We start from the raw sequence: 20,813 nt of genomic DNA, 5'->3' as shown, positions 1-20,813 counted from the left end.
ATGTTGATATGTGAGGGGAGTGTGGAAGTCCGATGCAAACTGTTCATGGGAACGCTCAAAAAGGCAGCCCTCGATTGGTTCAGCGGTCTTCCTGACCGATCGATCAACGAATTTGATGTTTTCAGTCGGCTTTTCATGGCACAATTTGCGGCAAATAAGAGGAAACCACCGATCACGTCGGATTTGTTCGATCTCAAGCAGCAACGTGAGGAGTCGTTGAAGGAATTTTTGCAAAGGTTTAATAAAGTGACTTTGAGGATAACATCCTTGGACGAGAAGATGGCGGTCATCGCCTTTCAAAAGGGACTAAGGTCAGGTGATTTCGACGTCGCACTGGAAAGAGCAAATTGTCAAACGATGTCCAAGGTAAGAGCTTTCACCCTGAGCCATATAAAGACGGAGGAATGACAAATCAATAAAAGAGCAGCAGAAAATCGAGAAGGTTTTTTATCAAGTGTACTCTTTTCCTAGCTTAGTATTTTATCCCTATAAAAGTGTGAAAGGGTTTTTTGATGAGAATGTTTTTAACGAGGCACAAGTAAGCAATAAATATCAATTTTTCAATTTGACATATATAGTTCATGGTTCAGACCAAACTCGTGATTGATCGGTAAAAATCTGACTGGGCGAGTATAAATAACTCGAAGACCAAACTCGTGATTGATCGGTTAAATTCCGACTGGGCGAGTATAAATAACTCGAAGACCAAACTCGTGATTGATCGGTTAAATTCTGACTGGGCGAGTATAAATAACTCGAAGACCAAACTCGTGATTGATTAATAAATTCTGACTGGGCGAGTATAAATAGCTCGAAGACCAAACTCGTGATTGATCGGTAAAAATTTGACTAGGCGAGTATAAATAACTCGAAGACCAAACTCGTGATTGATCGGTTAAATTCTAACTGGGCGAGTATAAATAACTTGAAGACCAAATTCGTGATTGATCAGTTAAATTCTGGCTGGGCAAGTATAAATAACTCGAAGACCAAACTCATGATTGATCGGTAAAAATCTGACTAGGCGAGTATAAATAACTCGAAGACCAAACTCGTGATTGATCGGTAAAATCTGACTGGGCGAGTATAAATAACTTGAAGACCAAACTCATGATTGATCGGTAAAATCCGACTGGGCGAGTATAAATAACTCGAAGACCAAACTCGTGATTGATCGGTAAAACCCAACTGGGCGAGTATAAATAACTCGAAGACCAAACTCGTGATTGATCGGTTAAATTTCGGCTGGGCAAGTATAAATAACTCGAAGACCAAACTCGTGATTGATCGGTAAAATCCAACTGGGCAGTATAAATAACTCGAAGACCAAACTCGTGATTGATCGGTAAAATCGGACTGGGTGAGTATAAATAACTCGAAGACCAAACTCGTGATTAATCGGTTAAATTCCGACTGGGCGAGTATAAATAACTTGAAGACCAAACTCATGATTGATCGGTAAAAATCCGACTGTGCGAGTATAAATAACTCAAAGACCAAACTCGTGATTGATCGGTTAAATTCCGACTGGGCGAGTATAAATAACTCGAAGACCAAACTCGTGATTGGTCGGTTAAATTCCGACTGGGCGAGTATAAATAACTCGAAGACCAAACTCGTGATTGATCGGTTAAATTTTGACTGGCGAGTATAAATAACTCGAAGATCAAACTCGTGATTGATCGGTTAAATTCTGACTGGACGAGTATAAACAACTCGAAGACACCAGAATTTGAATGGTATGTTTCTATCAATCAACTTAAAATTTGACTTAGTTCATTTTCTCATTTTCCTAAGATTGGAATTTGAGCGATCATGCTTTACAAAAACATAGATTATAACTTAGTTTATTTTCTTCCAATCGAAATTTAGATGACATGACATACCAAAAATGGAGTTTTTAACTTAGTTTATTTTCTTCCAATCAGAATTTGGATGACATGGTATACCAAAACAAAATTTTTTAACTTAGTTTATTTTCTTCCAATTGGAATTTGGATGACATGGTATACCAAAACAAAAAATTTTAACTTAGTTTATTTTCTTCCAATCGGAGTTTGGATGACATGGTATACCAAAACAAAAAATTTTAACTTAGTTTATTTTCTTCCAATTGGAATTTGGATGACATGGTATACCAAAACAAAATTTTTTAACTTAGTTTATTTTCTTCCAATCGGAATTTGGATGACATGGTATACCAAAAATGGAGTTTTTAACTTAGTTTATTTTCTTCCAATCGAAATTTGGATGACATGGTATACCAAAAATGGAGTTTTTAACTTAGTTTATTTTCTCCAAATCAAAATTTGGATGACATGGTATACCAAAATGAAACTTGTTAACTTAGTTTATTTTTTCCAAATCGGAATTTGGATGACATGGTATACCAAAAATGGAGTTTTTAACTTAGTTTATTTTCTTCCAATCGAAATTTGGATGACATGGTATACCAAAACAAAATTTTTTAACTTAGTTTATTTTCTTCCAATCGGAATTTGGATGACATGGTATACCAAAAATGGAGTTTTTAACTTAGTTTATTTTCTTCAAATCGGAATTTGGATGACATGGTATACCAAAACAAATTTTTTTAACTTAGTTTATTTTCTTCCAATCGGAATTTGGATGACATGGTATACCAAAACAAAATTTTTTAACTTAGTTTATTTTCTTCCAATCGGAATTTGGATGACATGATATACCAAAAATGGAGTTTTTAACTTCGTTTATTTTTTTCCAATCGAAATTTGGATGACATGGTATTACCAAAATGAAATTTGTTAACTTAGTTTATTTTCTCCATTATTCATGATATCGACGAATGTCTCGGTTATTCTCTCCCACATAATGCATAATGATGATCAGTGAATCGAAATCTAGTAATACGCTTAATAAAATAATAATAGTTTTGCGCCAATACAACGTAAAGTCAATGCTTGAAGGGAGGTGTACCGTCTCAGTCAGAATTTGATCTAACCTTCTCACATAGGCATTGATCTAATATCATGGCTAGTTAAGCCCCTACGCCTTATAAGGCTCAGGGTTGGAAGGCAAGTGTACCATCTCGGTATAATTCTGATACGGTCCCAAGGAGTAATTCCTTAAAGCCCTTTCGCCTATAAGGCTCAGGGATGAAAGGCAAGTGTACCGTATCGGCACACCAAGGGGGGAGTCGGAAAAGGGTCGACCTAATTTTGGCCCAGGCATGAAAATAATCGGAATCTGACCTGATTCCCTCCAACGAGGGTGATCTCGGGGGAGTTTGGTCGGAATCCGATCTAAACTCGATCTTAGGGACAGTTAAGCCCTAGCGCCTTATAGGCTTAGGGTTAGAAGGCAAGTGTACCGTCCCAGTCGGATCCCGATCTGATACCCTTTACAGGTTTTGATCCAATGAATCTTGAATATGGGTCTTCTCGGTCGGCAGGCGATCTAACCTCTCACATGGGTAAGATCAGTCAGACCGCGATCTCACTCTCCCCCTGGACGAACTCGGCCTGGGTATGGTCGGCCAGGGTGCACTCGGCCATGGTGAGATCGGCCAGGCTGTGCTCGACCATAGTGAGATCGGCCAGGCTGTGCTCGGCCATGGTGAGATCGGCCAGGGTGTGCTCGGCCATGGTGAGATCGGCCAGGGTGTGCTCGGCCATGGTGAGATCGGCCAGGGTGTGCTCGGCCATGATGAGCTCGGTCAGGGTATGGTCGGCCAAAGTCCGAGTGGGTCTCACCCTTTGGACTGGTCCGAGAATTAAGGATGAAAAGCCTATCTTTGATAATCAAATATTCCCAAGAAAAATCGTTATAAAAATCCTCGCGCTAACAAGGCCCAGGTGGCCCATGAACAAAAAAGTATAAAACCTAAAACCCTAGAGTTAAGACGGCAGATTACACTCTTGAATGCTCTGACTTTGGAGGCTTGACCTAGGAGAAGAACCTTAGACGCTCCCTTGGCCGGAACAGAAATCTTTTAATATTTTATAAAAAAAATAAATGAGAAAGTATATAAATATATTTAACATATAAGATGATTAATAAAAAAATTATTGTAAGAGAATTTAAAATTATTTCTATTTAAATACTGACTGTAAGAATCATGCATGCATCTATAATGCAGTCAATTCTTAATCTGTTCGGAATGTGACAGTACAGAAAATTAGTTGTTTATTGTTAATATAGACAATTAGACATCGTCTCTAAAGGGCCATGAAGAGGGTCACAACAAAAAAATAAATATTGAATCATGAGAAAAGAAATCTCTTCATTTATCTGAAAATAATAATTAGGACTCTGGATAAAATGAGAAATGTACTTTTTGGAGATTGTAATGCACATTCCTAAATTCTAAGACACAAAATATATAATAAAAAAGGAAGAATTTGTTATTTTGGAAGTAATTCTGAACTTCTCCTAATATCCAAACATATATACACTAGATTGGTGTCATTAGAGATGATGGTATTGCTCTATAGTGATCAGTGTCTTTTTGTGTTCCTCGGTAGTCTGTATTTTCTCTAAAATGGGAACAAGAAAGTCCATTGTGAATTGAAGAATACATACTCTACCTATTTATCTCTCTGTAGAAAGCCATAGAGGAAGCTTCAATCAGAATGTTGTTGGTTGAGGTCCATAGACGACATTGAGTTGGTATATTGTATAAAACTACTAATTTAAAACACACAAACTACCAGATCAATGGATACTTTCTTATATGGATCTATGACATGCATTTTGTTTTTTGTATGACTACCACTAATTGCAGCTTTCATTTTACCTTTCTAATTCAAAATCAAGATCAGCAACATCTTGGAGCAGTGTATCAACACTGGAATTATGATAAAACATGATCATTAACTATCTTTCTCCTTCACTCCTCAATGTAATGAATGCTAAAGAATTTTGTACACCAATGAAATGATATTTAGATCTTGGAATTTCGGGATACCTTATAAAGCATTCTTCACTATGTAGTATGTACAGAAAGTGTACAAAAAATACAATACATAGCCCACGGCATGCTGTCTAACAATACAAAGTATGGTGTTATAACCTATAACTGCAAATTTAATTGATTATGAAACACACTGTTGTTACTTCTTATATCTAAAACAGGAAAGGACAGAAAAAGAATCCTCTCTTAAACTTGAGGATGAAAATTGAATTCTAGCCCCATCTTCTGGGCAAAGTTTGGGCAATTTGCAAGTAAAGTGCATAGATGCTTTATGCCTAAGTAATCAAGTAGTAAGTAGCACACTAAAGCATGATGCTTTCTGTTCCTGTTAAAATTAAACAAGAAGTCATGGGAATTGGGATGGATATATTGATATGACAACTTCCCAATGAAACAAACATTAGCAAAGTCACCTCCATCTGCCTTCTTACAAAATGTTTGGTTGATTTAGCTTGTTTGATTCGACTATAGGGAAGGATGCCAAATTCCTTGAGTCCCCTTCCATGTTGAAAGATTTAAAGAAAAGCAAAAAAAAAAGTACTTAAAACTTTTTAGTTTATCCAAAGAAATTACTCCAATCTCATTATTAAACCGACACTAACGATTCAAATTACTTGAAAGTTTGATGTAAGAACAATTGAATTAATAAGTTTTATTTGTGTATCACAAAAACATAGAAAAGGGGTCCCTCATCTTTGGTGAAATTTCTTGGTTTGAGTAGGCAAAAGACAGGTGCATCTGGCAAAGAAAGTCCACTAATTAGTTGGCGCGAAATGAATAAACATTTCATGAGTACGATCACATATCTTGGCATGTGATGTGTGAGCATGTGGACCATATCCTTGGCTTCTATACCTATGTGATCATGTGACCATGCATGATCACCGCCATTTGCAGACAGCTTGTGTCCTATCCTACACTCAAAATAACCAAGAATTATTAGTTTGTTTTTAGACAAGCCGCGACTGTATTCAAGATTAATTTTAAATAAAATTGATTTTTATAAAACTAAAATTCAGTTTGAACTTTGAAGTGAAGTAGTTAATATTTGAATTTCAGATATTCGTTTGTTTTAGAGTTTAAAATTACAAATATAATGACATCAATTTAGCTATATATCATATTTGGACATGTAAAATTCAAACTAATATGAATTTATATTATTTAAAAATAAATAGATTTTTATATTGTGAGAAAATCTAAGATTTTCTTCTCTGTTCTGTGATAATTACTACTTGGTTCTCCAGAAATGCTTAGAACTTATAGTTTTATAATTCTATCATTTCTTATGTTGTGCAATTATATAATTATATTATTTTATTTTTCATCCTTCAATTGTAGATTAGTCTTTGGTTAACAGTTTTGAAATATTGTAAACCATGTTCATAAATAAAAAAATATATATTATATTTATTTTATCTTTTAATTTATTGGATGATCTAATGATATAATCTTAATAAACTTAAATATCATCAAATTAGTTCAATTCTAATTAAAAAAAAATATCATTCAATTCAAACTAATTAAAGTTAATGTTGACCAATTTACATTTAAATATCTTTTAAATTTGAATCAACTTAATATGTGTTTGTCATTATGAGTGGGCAAAAATGCTTCAAGATTCTGCACAAACTTACTTTTCTTTTTTTTATAAAGTGAGTTAACACTCCCTATAACTATAAGACTACTTTGATAAATATATCTATTCAAGGAAATTCCTTGACATTAGAGGTAAAAAATTTTTTTGTAAATCTTTAATTATTACCGTTAGACAAGTATAACCTTTAGTCAAATTGGATTCTAGTGAGTCCCTAAATAAATAATATGATACTTGATCCGAGAATTTTTATGTATCACCAACTCCTACTTAGTAGTTATAAAAATATCATCTTTTATCTATCATTTTTTACATATGAACCTAATATGTGTTTATCTCTAAATTTATTTTTTCATCACAACTTATTTGAAGCTCCTTTAACTTAAAATTAATTTTAGAAACAAAAACATCCTTTTAACGAAAACTGAACATATAGACATTTACTTAAAATCATTTTTTTAAAATTTACTCAAGATCGTATTAATTAATAATTGAACGTAATTACAAATAATTTAACGGGAATCAAAACATGGAGTATTAAAAAAAAAAAGCAGGATATGATGACATGTTTGTTTCCACAGACAAAAACAATCGTAGCATTTACATTTCGTGGGAACCATTATCGTACACGAGTATAACTACAATTCTGTCAATTCATGTAAATTATTAAATTAGAAACTGCGTAATATTATTTTTTATATGTTTTTTATGGACTAAAGAAATATTATTTTTACTCACTTATATCTTTATTTATTTTTTTCCTGAGGTATTCCTCTGCACATAATAAAGACATTGATGTGTAAGTGTAACTGTCGATTACATTAAAAAAGAAGGTTAATGGAGAGCAGAAATGGATCACGACATGATATCTGGATTCTCGTGCAGGGCTTGAAAAGGTGACACGCGTCCAAATTTGTGGTTAATAAAACGCTCCCTTCGCTTTCGATTAACTACCTCCACCGCTTCCAACACCGCGTTTGGCTCACACACTACTCACCTTCTTTCACAAATAACGCGTTTGCGTCACCAAATCGCCTTCCTATAAAGTGCGAGTTACCGCAACTCAGCAAACCGAGTCCTCTCTCGGCGACGCCATGGACGAGGAGGTGCGCAAGATCTTCAGCAAGTTCGACAAGAACGGCGACGGCAAGATCTCCAGCGCCGAGCTCAAGGACCTCATGGCGGCGCTGGGATCCAAGACCACGGCGGAGGAGGTGCGCCGCATGATGGCGGAGCTGGACCAGAACGGCGACGGCTACATTGACCTAAAGGAGTTCGGGGAGTTTCACTGCGGCGGCGGCGGCGGCGACGGGAGGGAGCTCCGGGAGGCGTTCGAGCTGTACGATCTGGACAAGAACGGGCTGATCTCGGCGAAGGAGCTGCATTCGGTGATGAGGAGGTTGGGGGAGAAGTGCTCCCTCAGTGACTGCCGGAGGATGATCGGAAACGTCGACGCCGACGGCGATGGCAGCGTCAATTTCGAAGAGTTCAAGAAGATGATGACTCGCTCCTAGTTTAGCACTCTCTTTTAGTAAGTATTACTAAAATGCTACTCATTTTCTTAAAACATAAATTATTGCAATTTCATCAAATCTAATTGTGTGTTTGTTGAGAAATTTATATTTGAAATGCTTTGTTTGGATGAGAAATTTACAAAGAATTTAAAATTTAAGTATTTGAAATTCCTTCAAGTAGTAAAATTTTAAATTCTCTCAAAAATTTATATTTGTTTTCTTATTTCATCTAAGTATTTGAAATTCCTTCAAGTAGTAAAATTTTAAATTCTCTCAAAAATTTATATTTGTTTTCTTATTTCATCTATATATTTTATTTTATGTTTTCATTCTTTTAGTTATTAGATATTTAAAAATATTTTTAAAATTATTAAATATTATCTAATATTAATTTTTAAAATTTTTAAATATTTAAAAATAGATTAATATTTATATTAATTTTAAAATTTCAACATATAAATATATTTCAACATATAAAGATATTTTAAAGTCAATTTTATTATGATAAAATCAAATTATCATATTCAACTTAATAATTTAAAATTTAAGAAATTTAAATTGATTCATCTAAACAAAATATTTTAAGAATAATAGAAATTAAAATTAAAATATTCAAATACCAAGAATTTAAAATTCTTTAAATTTGTAAAATTTCTCATCCAAACACACTATAAGCTTATTTCATTTTCTTCTCACATTCGCTATTTTTTTTTTTTTTTTTGACGTATCAACAATTAACTAATAATGTTAAACGTTAAACTAACATATGGTAACATGTAAAATTTTGAAAATTATATGATAAAATAAATAAATTTAAAAATTTTGAAACAATACTTGAATAATTTAATCCTCTGCACAAAAATCTAATTAAAAATCCAAGAATAGTTTTAATAATTTTTAAAATAAATGATCATTCTTTGCTTGAATCTGGAAAACGCTATCATATTGATATCTGAAACTATTAAAATTTCATAAGCTCTTAAAATTACATATTGTCGTTCGCATTATTAAATTTTTAAATAAATGTGATTAAAATTATAATATTAATATATATTAAACGACTAAAATAAGAATAAGTAACAAAAATTAATGATTTATTTGATATTTTAAATACTTGTTTAATATTTTTTTTCTCAAAAACTTGTATGATATTGCTCGCTACTTTCACGACTGTTTCCTCTAATTTTTATAATGAGACAATTAATTAGAAACATAAAAAAAAAGGCTTAATATTCCTAAAAGAAAAACATATAATAAGGGAAGTGTAAATCGTTGTGAACTCATGATTACAAATAACAAAAGTTTTTAAATATTTAAAACAACTATATGTCTTGAGCCTTAAATTTTAAACTATTGGCTCAACTAAAACATCTCATGTTAGTTAATCTATATTCTAAACTAGTGGTTTTTTATGTCAGTTAATCTATGTAATTAATAATAATACATGTTAAAAAGTTCTTAGGTGTACTAAAGTTATTTTTTATACAACTTTTATAATAAGTATTACAAAAATAAATGATTTTATTATACTTGATAAGCTATAATTAAATTATAGTAAAGATATTTGTATTGTCATTACATTCTAGCTAAATTCATAAATGGAAGAAAAATAATGCGTGTTTAAATAAACGACCGTTTCTTTTCTATTTAAACTTTTAGAATATTGTTTTTTCAAAAAAATAATCTGAAAGAATTAAAGAAACATAACAATTTCGCGGGACTAAACAGAGTTATATTTTTTGTACTAAAATAAAGCAATCAATAAAATATTATAATAAATAGCATACAAGCAAGGCAAAGGCTGCGTATGCACCACAAAAGTTGCCTGTGGAATAAATAACACAAACCTTGTATTGATTTGATTTGACCCACAAAAAACTAGGCATGCAGTCAAAAGTAGCGTCTTAACTAGTGTCCATTTGTTCTCCACCTTCGTTTTCATTTTGGTCTTGGCTAATCTCTTTGCCTTGTTCATTTTTCAGTGTTGCGGTTTCTTCCTGCTTCATAATGAGAGGTGGTGGCAATGTTTTCTTCACCAGCTCTACTATTTCACTCACCTCTTCGTCTGGAAAACGCTCCTCACAATTCTCTATCATCTGTGTAATGAAACTGATTTCAGTTTCGCAAGGGTAGTACTAGTAGCTATCAAATAGACTAAATATTTTAAACCATGTTATTAGTTCTCCTACATCCAAGTCTTACCTAGAATGGGAGAAATCGAGATAACAACACTCTTAACACAAAATTCTTATAAACATAACACAGCACACTAATTTCGTTAATAATTCACGCATTGCTATTTTTTAATGAACAGTCAAACATAGCAAACTTGCAAACCTGATGAACCCATCCTCCCTACTCCATAGACAATTCCAAGACAAACACCATTAAGAACATTTGACAAAGAATATGATAATCAGCATCAGTCACTCTAGAATGCAAATATGTAGGCAGATAAACAGATGGATTATTGCCCCTGAACCTGAAGAATAACAAACCCTAATAGAACTACGTAAGTCATCAATCATCATCCCCAAATTCAAATGGCCAACGCCAAAGCCTTTGTTGTTTTCAAGTACTTGGAACATTTTTTGATATCTTTAACCGTATTGTACTGATGACCAAAGCTTGTCTCCAAGTAAAATTCCTTAATCCTTGGTGAGATTTCAAACTAAAGATGAACCTAGATTCCTAAAACCCAGTAACAAATGCTCCTCCTCATATATAATCAGTGATCTCATCCACAAATCTATTACAATGCAGAGTTGTGGAAATAATACATCAGTCTTACTGTTGAATAATACAATCCAAGGAATTAACACGGGTGATATGATAACACCACGAGACTAATTAATTAATATTGTTTCAAAATAAAAACCGATGCAACGACACTGGCAGCATAATTTCAATGGAAATCGGGAATGAACGATAATTTGATCCTCTTAAATATAATTAACCACCAACTAGACCAATCAACCAACCATAAACTATTCTTTTAGGGCTATAGACTGCTTGTTCTGAATTTATTCATGGCACCATTCTAGAATCAAATTTAGTAGTCAACATTTTTTTTTCATAAACAAAATGAGAGGGGTCAGGGGATTTGCATAACTATCCCTAGACTTCTGGCACAAAGTAAGTTATTAGTTCAAAAAGTAAGCTGCCGTTTAAACAAGAAGAAAAACGAGAAACATCAAAACTCGATCCAAAGTACCATTACGTTGTTGACTAATTAAAGAATAAAGCTAGGTTGTAATCATCAACTTTTTCAAGGTCCATTCAGTGGATGCGAGGAGAATGAATTGTTATCCTTTGAAATTGATTTATAGTTTTGGTTGCCCCACAAATGAGCACTTCACCGTTGCGTTAAGGTTCATTTTCTAATTCACTATACAAATTGGGACCAAAGCAAGTCAAAGTTAAGTCTAATTGTGTAAATGCTAACTAACTAAGATAGCATCACAGGATTCCCCAAAAAAGCAATTCGGCAGTTGATATCAGACAAGTGGTTAACAAATCATTTAAAATTGAATTGGTTACATAAAAAAATGAGATATGGGTTGAGGAACAACTAACTACTTATTCTTTTTCACCCATTAAAAGTAATTATATCTTTTTTATTACTTATTCCACTGGCCAGCTGCAGAGAATGTGGTTACAGCAAAAAAAAATGCGGAACTAATAACTTCTAAGTTCTAACTAAATGCTTAGGTGTAAAATAAATGGGAAAATCATAATTTTAATACTTACTGGGAATATTTCAACTTCAGCAACTGGCCTAGTGTTTAATATGTTCAAAACCTCAGCTTTTGCCAGGTCATGCTGCTTAACACTTGTCAAGAAATCTTTGATGTTCTCTCTTGTTTGAGCAGATGCAGCAGTGTTAACCAAATAATCATAAACCTGTTAGATGTGCAGCACATTTATCTACCAATAAAACTTAGAAGTAATGACATCTATTAGGAAAACAAAAAATAAAATTACCTATAAAAATGGGTTATGTAACATCACAATAACAGATCTAACCTTGTATTCAGACTGCGCTACTTTGGCAATAACCCTTGTTGGATCCTTTGAAGCTCCTTTAGCTCGTAAGAAATGAAGGACCTCAAAATTCGTGAGTGCACCAGCATTAGCCTCCAAGCTATAACAAAACTATTAAACATCAACCATATCCCATTTAAAAGAGAAAGGCTCAATTGAAATTAGTGTATTAATTTTGGAAACAAATAAAAATGGTGGAAACATACATCTTCATCTGTTAGACAACGGAGAGTGAGAGGAAAGGCAGTAACTACACAAAGAAAATGTCTCCTTCGTTTCTGCAATAAAGCCAATGCATAAACACACAATTACAGAATTGAATTTCCACAAAATACAACAAATCACACGGCTGATACTGTTTAAACACACAAAATTGGGTTGGGAGTGGACATCAGAAGCAACAACATTGTGTTGAGTGTGTTTTTCCTACTAAGATAGATAGCAATGTTGGAAAATTAGAACAACACGTATAATGAGCAGCTAAAAATAGTGATGACAGAAACTGTCATAGTGCTACATATCTACAGTCAGCATTTTGAAGAGGCGACAGGCATCACACACGTTGCATCAACCTGTAAAATAATATCAAATTGGAATTCTGATTTGCCTTTAACTTAAAACCTTCCACTATGATATCATGGTAAAGTTGAGAATTTATCTTACTTAAGTTCCCCTCAAATATGCCCTGAATTATTTACACTTTTAAAATTATGCAGATAGTACGTCATGCTTCTCCAGCTGGTGAAACTGGAATGCTCGTTGTGGACTCTGTGGTGAGCAAATTGTTGTGTGAAATGTTAATATTTTATTTTATTATGAGTCGATACCTTAATTCAATTTCTTTGGCTTTGCTGCTTGATTTGTTTAGGTGCCAGGTGGTCCGGGTTATAAAAATTTCAATAGCGGTTGTCGCGGCCGCAATCGCCGCGCGTCGGAGCGGAGCGACTCCGTGCCGCTTCAAAAATTTCGTTGTGGAGCGCTTTGAAGGAGCGGTCGGAGCGGCTGCGAAAGCGGCGGAGCGTGGCGGCGCGATCGCCGGTGGGCGACGGATCTCCGCCGATCTGTATTCTTCTCCGATGAATCTCCGTCGATTTGTCTTCTCTGGCGGATCTCCGTCGATCTGTCTTCTCTGACAGCGACTCTGTCTTCTCCGATGGTGGCTATGTGTTCTCCAGCATCTACAGACTTGTCTTCTTCAAAGAGGGAAGGCAGCGGAGTCAAACGATTAGAAAGGGTGGAAAAATAATTAGGGTTGGGCCAAATGGGCTGGGCCAAGTTTTATTTTATCTTGTCTTATGATATATACACCTCTTTTTTTATAAGTACATCTTTTTTATATTTTTTTTAAATTATAAAATATTATAGATTTTTTTATAAATTTTATAATTTTACACCTTTAATTTTTAATTTATTATTTTTTTATTTTTTATACGTATTTTTTTTCTCTTTTAATTTTTACATATTACCAAAATAAGTGAGATGAAGAAAAGGTAAGGGGTGCATGTAAAAATTGAAAAAAGGAGAGAAGATGTATGAAATTTCTTTTACTAAATTAAATATTGTAGATGTAAAATTAAAATTTTAAAAATTAAAAATTAAAAAAAATATTTTAAAATTTTAATTTTTTTTTTTAAAGGGAGGTGTACTTATATATATATAAAAAAGGGTTTATATAGAAGCTTTTATCTTTTGATTTGATTAAGGACTTTTTATTTCATTAATTTTTTTTTTAGAAAGTAACTTCTCTTTATTATTAATTATTATTATAATTTAGATAATATTTTAAGTAATCAAAAATTTAATATAAGACTTTAAATATTTTATTTTTTTAACTTTTTTTATTTTGTTTAACTATTATAAATTTTTATTATTAAAAATATTTAATGTATATATATAAGTTAAAAAAATAGAATAATAGCTATTTATTATTTGAAGGAGAGGAAGACTTTAATCTAGACGAGGAAGAAGATTAAATTATAATGTTTAATTTTTAACTTACTTAGAGTTGTAGCACTTTGTTTTAAAGACATTTTATATTATGTATTGTTTGAGTACTATGAACTTTTAATTATTAAAAATGTTTAATTCATGAGTTTAGATTTATTTTATTTTTTTATTTTTTTTAGTTTTATATATATATTATTAATTATTTAATATATATATATATATATTTTTTATTATTTTATTTTATTTTTTTAATTTTTTTTTTAAGGTCGACTGCTCCGCTATCCGAATTGATTACTATTAGCAATATTGCATCATGGACCATACTCTTCACCAAGTTATAATTTTGTTAGAGGCCCTTCCAAGGATTCCCAGATCCCCATTAATTTCTAAAGATTTAACCACACTAACTGGTTTCAGAGGTTCCCCTCTCATTCTTTGAGTCTTAACACAAGACCTACCCCCAAGACTTGCTAACTAGGTTTCGTAGTAAAAATATAGCCTATTCAACTAATTTATAATTCATCCGCACACATAATAACGAGAAGCAACTTAACCAAAAATAAATTACACTTTCCAAGTTTCCATTTAAAGTAGAAATTCAGACCAACTTTACTCCCTTTGAGGAATTTCCACAAACACTTTAAGAGTATGTTTAGATGATAAATTTTACAAATTTAAAGAATTTTAAATTCTTAATATTTGAATTAATTTAATTTTAATTTCTATCATTCTTAAAATATTTTGTTTGGATAAGTCAATTCAAATTTCTCAAATTTTAAATTGTTGGATTGAATATGATAATTTGATTCTACCATGGTAAAATTAATTTTAAAAATATATTTATATTTTATATTTTTAAATTAAATTTTATAAAAATAAATATTAGCTAATTTTTAAATATTTAATAATTTTATAAATTAATATTAGATAATATTTAATAATTTTAAAAATATTTTTAAATATTCAATAATTAAAAACATGAAGAGATAAGAGATAAGATAAAATATACAAGTGAAATAAGAAGAAAAAAATATGAAAAATTTCAAATTCTTATTTTTTTTGAGAGAATTTGAAATTCTACTTTTTCAAGAAATTTTACAGATGCTTTAATTTTAAATTCCTTATAAATTCTCCATCCAAACAAGATATTTCACTTCTAAGAATTTGAAATTCGTAATTTCTTGAATCAAACAAAAACAATAATATGCAGGGGTCATTCTCTTGGTTTTTCACTGGCCATGCAAGAATGGAATTATGAATTTATGATAATCTCTAAAATTCAGAGCAACCCTAGCAGAATAGCTTCGTGGCACCACAAGACATGAAAGTAGACTTATGGCCATTGAGTTTTCAAATCATAGAATCATAAACCAAAAAATGAATACATAGAGCTGGAGGTTCATTCCAATTCTGGCTCCTAAAATAGCAAAACAGCATAACACACCTAGTTTAAGACTAAAATAGATAATCCAAATTAAAATCATAGAAAACAGAAACTAAGAAAGATAACAAATGACTTGTGAGCAAAACAAAGTCACAGGAGTAAAGGAAAAAACAATCAGAAGAGAACTACGAGAATGACGAACCGCGGGAAGGAGCACAACAATTTTTTGCTTCACAATAGATGCAGCGGATGAGAGCTATGGTCAGTGACTCAGTGGTCACGATATTTCTACACAGTTTTGGGAAAAAAGGTTGAAGAGGACGCAAGAACTGAGTGACGTGTTTTTTCTAAGTAAACTTAGGTTTTAGGGCTTGCATTATACGGGCCAATGTTTTCAAAAGCCCAAACCTAAAAAAGAAAAAAACGAAACTTGACCGAAAACGTAAAGGTTCATGATATATACACCTTCTTTTTTTTATAAGTACATCTTTTTTTTTTTAAAAAAATTATAAAATATTATAAATTTTTTTTAAAAAAATTAATTTTACACTTTTAACTTTCAATTTGTTACTTTCTTTTTCTTATTCACATACTTTTTTTTCTCTTTCAATTTTCACATGTTACCACCAAAATAAGTGAGGTGAAGGAAAAATAAGGAGGTGCATGTAAAAATTGAAAAAAGGAGGACAGATGTGTGAAAAAAAATACTAAATTAAATGTTGTGGATGTAAAATTAAAAAATTTAAAACAAAAAATTAAGAATATTTTAAAATTTTAATTATTTTTTAAAAAGGAGGTGTATATATCATAAACCAAACGTAAAAGTTAAAAGTGATAAAATATTCAAATCTTTTTGTGTGTTTGAATGAAAAATTTAAATAGAGTAATTTATTTATTTGAATAATTTAAAATTTATTAACATAAAATATCTTGTTTAGATGAAAAATTTATAAAGAATTTAAAGTTTAAGCATTTGTGAAATTTTTTAAAATAATAAGAATTTGAAATTCTTTATATTTTTTTCTTATTTCACTAATATATTTTATCTTATCTTTTATCTCTTCATATTTTTAATTATTGAATATTTAAAATATTTTTAAAATTATTAAATATTATCTAATATTAATTTTTAAAATTATTAAATATTTAAAAATTATCTAATATTTATTTTTATAAAATTTAATTTAAAAATTTCAATATATAAATATATTTTTAAAATTAATTTGATCATGATGGAATTAAATTATCATACCTTACCTAATAATTTAAAATTTGATAAATTTAAATTGACTTATCCAAATAAAATATTTTAAAAATGATAAAAATTAAAATCAAAATAATTTAAATATTAAGAATTTAAAATTTATTGAATTTATATTATATTACGAAAGACTTGGTTCATTCAAATCTTTAAACAACGGGAAGAGTTGTGATTTTTTATTCGAAGTTAATGTTCATGTGATTTGTTATACGACAGGGTATGGTGTTATGGTCATACTCAACTAGTGTAAGGGTTTATAAATTATATAAGAAAAGTTATAGGTTTAATTTTCATACACTCTATATTAATTAATTACAAATTATTTAAAAATAATTATTATAAAGTTAGTAATCATATCATTTATGATAATTCATAATTAAATGAAAATGTAAATATATTCTAATTAAATTCAAAAAATTATATTAAAGTGCTTTGCATTAATATATATATATATATATATATATATATATATATATATATATATATATATATATATAAGTCTCCCCAACCAATAGTAATGACATTTTAAAAAAAAAAAATGAATTATCCACCGTCTTCGTTGGTGCAATAAGATGTGAACATTAGAAGAAGAGGCGTCAATTTAAAAGGACAAACTAAATTTCAATTTTCCAACATTGAAACTTCTACACTAACTAATAGATAAATCACTCGTATATTTTTTTTAATGTCAACATAGTCTACATAATAAATTTATAAGATATGATTTTTATTAATCAAATATTATTTTAATTAAAACACTTGTGTATTTGAATATGTAGAAACAAATTAACTTTTTTTCGCATGTCCCTGCCTCCATCTTGGCAACTTAATTTCTTTTATGATATTTTTTATAAATATATTGAAATAATATTTTCTATTATATCTTAATTTTATATTTAAATTAAAATATAATATGTGATTATAAAATATTATCTCTATTAACTTGAATTGACATGAGTAGCGAGAAATTCACATCACTTAACCAAGTGATTAAGGATTAAATTTTGAGTCTTGTAAATGCAAAAGATTTTAATTGAGATGGAAATTTCACCTATTCAATATTTTTTATACCCTAAAAAAATTGTCTATATGATTGATAAAAAATACTCTTTGATGATGAATCAATACAAAAGTATTATCTCTAATTTTAAATTTAAAAAATAATAATTCACATTAATTAAGAAAATTAGTTAACATCATTTTGTTGTATTAATCTTGTTTTAAAAAACAATATTTTTCAAGTTACTTTTTTTAATTTAATAGTAAGAATAAAAAGGATCATTAGAATGAGTATCTTAGAGTAGGAATGGCAACAGGGCGGGTCGGGTACAAGTTTCATAATACCCGTCCCCATTCCCGTGGTTCAAACCCATCCTCATCCTCGTTCATGTTCTCATGCCGTCGAGTATGTAATTTTCATCTCATCCTCATCCCCATCGGGTATCGGGTATACTCGTACCCGTCAAAAGTTAATTAATTAAAAAAATAATATTTTTAGCTTATCTTTCTATTATATTATAATTGTAATTGGGTTGTTTTGTAACTTCTATAATTGTCTAATACATCATTTATAGAAAATTAGAAGGATCTTTGAAATTCATGATACTCACATAATAATAAGAAATAGTATGTACATTTCCCCATAATGAAAATCTCCTTTGATCCTTATAGTACTTTGATCTTCTTGAGAAGAAAACCAAGATTTCACTCTCTTTGACTTTTCTTTATACTCTCTCTATCTTTCGTGATAGCTAGGGTTTGAGATAATACTTTCTGTCAAGGTTGAATAACAACTTGAGCTTGTTGAGCATAAGAACCATGAATTACTTGCAGCCTTGACCACGTTAGGTGTGGGCTTGGTCTCATTAGTCGTGGAAGCCCAAAATATTTGCGGCAATGTTAATGATAGATGTGGTCTAGGTCATGCTAGGCACAAGAGCTCTATAAGTCCTCAGGATACATCTTTTCGGTCATGGGGAGAACCATGTCAAGCGTAATCCTTCTAGACTCTGGACCTCACACATGGCGAGTGTAGGATGTGTCTTGTTGAGCACAATCTTATTTCTAGACTTGATTTCATGTGGGTGTATATATGTGAATTGTGTAAAGGTATGATACTCACAATAAGATAAGATTATGATAAATGGAAGTGATAAATGATGAAGCATGACGTTTTATGAATCATAATATGATAAAGTGATGAAGTATGAAGTTTTATGAATTATAACATGATAAGTGATGAAGTGTGACATGTAAAATAATATGTGATTTCATGTTGTAAATACATTGAGTATTGAATGTCATGTATCATCTATATATGTGTTTTGTGATGGTATAATACAGAATACACCTTTAGGGAAGGTTCCTTTGCATAAAAACTTGAAATTAATTCTTGAGAATAGTTTGACTCAACATATACTCCTAGATTACTCAATCTTTGATTAAGGAAAAACGTTTTTACTAGCGTCACATTACAATAATTTATTGCAATTTATTCATAATTTGTGTGCAAAAATATGGTGTAATCATAATTCAGTGTGATTTATTCATGTTATAGTTCTTATATTATCCAAGATTAAAAAAAAAACCTAAATCATATTCTTTTCCATTATTTATTTTTGTTTTAATTTTTTATAAATAATAATTTTTTAAATTAAATTGAAAAACATAATATTTATACATCATCTCAAACTCAGTTTTTGTTATAGAATTACATAACAGATTTGTGTGAGGACCCTACTGTTATTTTCCCATTTTCACCCTTACTCACTTCAGCCTCACTCACCTTCCCTCACTCAAGACACTCCTTTCCCCCAAAACTCTCACACTTTTTCTCTCAATTTTTCTGGTGGTGAATCTTGGTGGCCGTAGGTACAAGTGGTGTGGGAGATGATTCCTTGTCCGTGAACTGATCCCTCAAGCTAGTTCTTCCTCTCCGTTCAAGTTCTTTTTCACTTTCTTCTCCTTTCAAGTTCTCGGAAGCTCGGAAATCTTTGCCCGAGGTAAGGGAAGCTAGTTCTTGCGGATTTTGGTTGTGAACAAGTTCTAGAGATTCCATTGCTGGTTGATGAATGATGATTTTTAGTTGAGATAGCTGGAAAATGAAGTTGGGGTTTTTTGGGGGGTTTTGAGAAATTTGGGGATTTCTTGATTTGTTGTTGCATGTTGAAAAAGGTGGTATTTTTTAAATGTTTGATGAAAATGAGATATCTGGAATGGATTGCATGTGGAGTTTCCTGGTTGTTTTGCAGGTTTTGAAGAGTTTTTTTTCGAAAATAGGGGGTCTGCTGCTGAGCTCACGCTTAGCACAGTTCTTCGCGCCGGGCGCGTGGCCACCCGAGGGCAGCATTTAGGCAAGCCGCCGGGTGCAAAGATGTGTGCGCCGGGCGGGCTTGAGGATGTTAGCCTCTGGATGGCCCATGCCAGGCGGGACTTGAACCGTGCCAGGCGCGATATTGGTTGTGACTTGTTTTTGTACTTCTGGTATGGCGCTAAGCGCGACCCTTGTCGCGCTGGGCGTGAGACTCCTTGGGAGTCTCTGCCTTGTGGGCGCTGGGCACAATTTGAATTGCGCTGGGCGCGAGACCAAGGGAGGTCTCTGCCTACCCCGCGCTGGGCATAGGTTGGAGCACGCTGGGCGCATGGGACTCCTTGGAGTCTCTGCATGGCCTGCGCTGGGCGTAATTGGTATTGCGCCAGGCGCGTGTGAGCCTTGGGCTCTTTGGCTGAGTCCCGCTGGGCGCAGGCATGTTTGCGCTGGGCGCGCTAGCCCCCTGGTGCTCTCTGGTTTCACCACGCTGGGCGCAACCACGAGTGCGCCGGGCGCGGAGATGAGTTTCTCTAAATTGCTGATAAGAAGTTATTTTATGTTGAGTATGAGCCGAAATTGATGAATATGATGTAATGACTAGTAGATAAGGTTGTTTGAGGATGTTGAGTCGTATTAGATGTATAATGTTGTACGATGTTGAGATGTGCTGTAAGATGATATGATGTACTGAAAAGTTGTGTTGTGTTGTATGTGGATATGAGTTGTTGTAGGCCGAAAGACTGAGTTGTTGTAGGATATCTCCGAGATGATATGCGTGACGACACATTGTGTGCTTATTAATGAT

General features: G+C 31.9%; 3 protein-coding genes across 4 annotated transcripts; 2 read left to right on the top strand and 1 right to left on the bottom strand.

Annotated features, from left to right (window-relative positions):
• LOC109790063 (uncharacterized) lies at window positions 1-408 on the top strand. The gene has a single exon (XM_020349193.2). The coding sequence runs from the start codon at window positions 1-3 to the stop codon at window positions 406-408; it is 408 nt and encodes a 135-aa protein (XP_020204782.2).
• Window positions 409-7,433: 7,025 nt separating this feature from the next.
• Window positions 7,434-10,250, top strand: LOC109794880 (putative calcium-binding protein CML18). The gene is made up of 2 exons (XM_020354341.3): window positions 7,434-8,079; window positions 10,045-10,250. The coding sequence occupies exon 1, from the start codon at window positions 7,643-7,645 to the stop codon at window positions 8,060-8,062; it is 420 nt and encodes a 139-aa protein (XP_020209930.1). The 5' UTR covers window positions 7,434-7,642; the 3' UTR covers window positions 8,063-8,079; window positions 10,045-10,250.
• LOC109794724 (RNA polymerase II, Rpb4, core protein) lies at window positions 9,779-15,782 on the bottom strand. Of its 2 annotated transcripts, none has more exons than XM_020354251.3 (5): window positions 15,640-15,782; window positions 12,313-12,384; window positions 12,089-12,206; window positions 11,813-11,965; window positions 9,779-10,158 (listed from the first exon to the last, which is right to left on the bottom strand). In XM_020354251.3, the coding sequence occupies exons 2-5, from the start codon at window positions 12,318-12,320 to the stop codon at window positions 9,967-9,969; spliced, it is 471 nt and encodes a 156-aa protein (XP_020209840.1). In that variant the 5' UTR covers window positions 12,321-12,384; window positions 15,640-15,782; the 3' UTR covers window positions 9,779-9,966. The 2 variants fall into 2 exon arrangements, with proteins under 2 accessions (XP_020209840.1, XP_020209778.1); XM_020354189.3 differs by lacking the exon at window positions 15,640-15,782 and adding an exon at window positions 12,934-13,402.
• Window positions 15,783-20,813: the final 5,031 nt, after the last annotated feature.

Source organism: Cajanus cajan, chromosome 3 (assembly GCF_000230855.2).
Source record: "Cajanus cajan strain Asha chromosome 3, NIPB_CcT2T_4, whole genome shotgun sequence".
Classification (NCBI taxonomy): Eukaryota; Viridiplantae; Streptophyta; class Magnoliopsida; order Fabales; family Fabaceae; genus Cajanus; species Cajanus cajan.
This window is presented reverse-complemented; position numbering and strand designations above follow the sequence as displayed.

What these genes read in the sequence shown, in the direction of transcription:
- LOC109790063 (XM_020349193.2), top strand. Translation starts at nt 1, where the DNA reads ATGTTGATATGTGAGGGGAGTGTGGAAGTCCGATGCAAACTGTTCATG.
- LOC109794880 (XM_020354341.3), top strand. Translation starts at nt 7,643, where the DNA reads ATGGACGAGGAGGTGCGCAAGATCTTCAGCAAGTTCGACAAGAACGGC.
- LOC109794724 (XM_020354251.3), bottom strand. An exon ending in TAGCGCAGTCTGAATACAAG is followed by an intron (nt 11,966 to 12,088) that starts GTTAGATCTGTT and finishes CACATCTAACAG; the next exon opens with GTTTATGATTATTTGGTTAA. An exon ending in CTGAAGTTGAAATATTCCCA is followed by an intron (nt 10,159 to 11,812) that starts GTAAGTATTAAA and finishes TTCATTACACAG; the next exon opens with ATGATAGAGAATTGTGAGGA.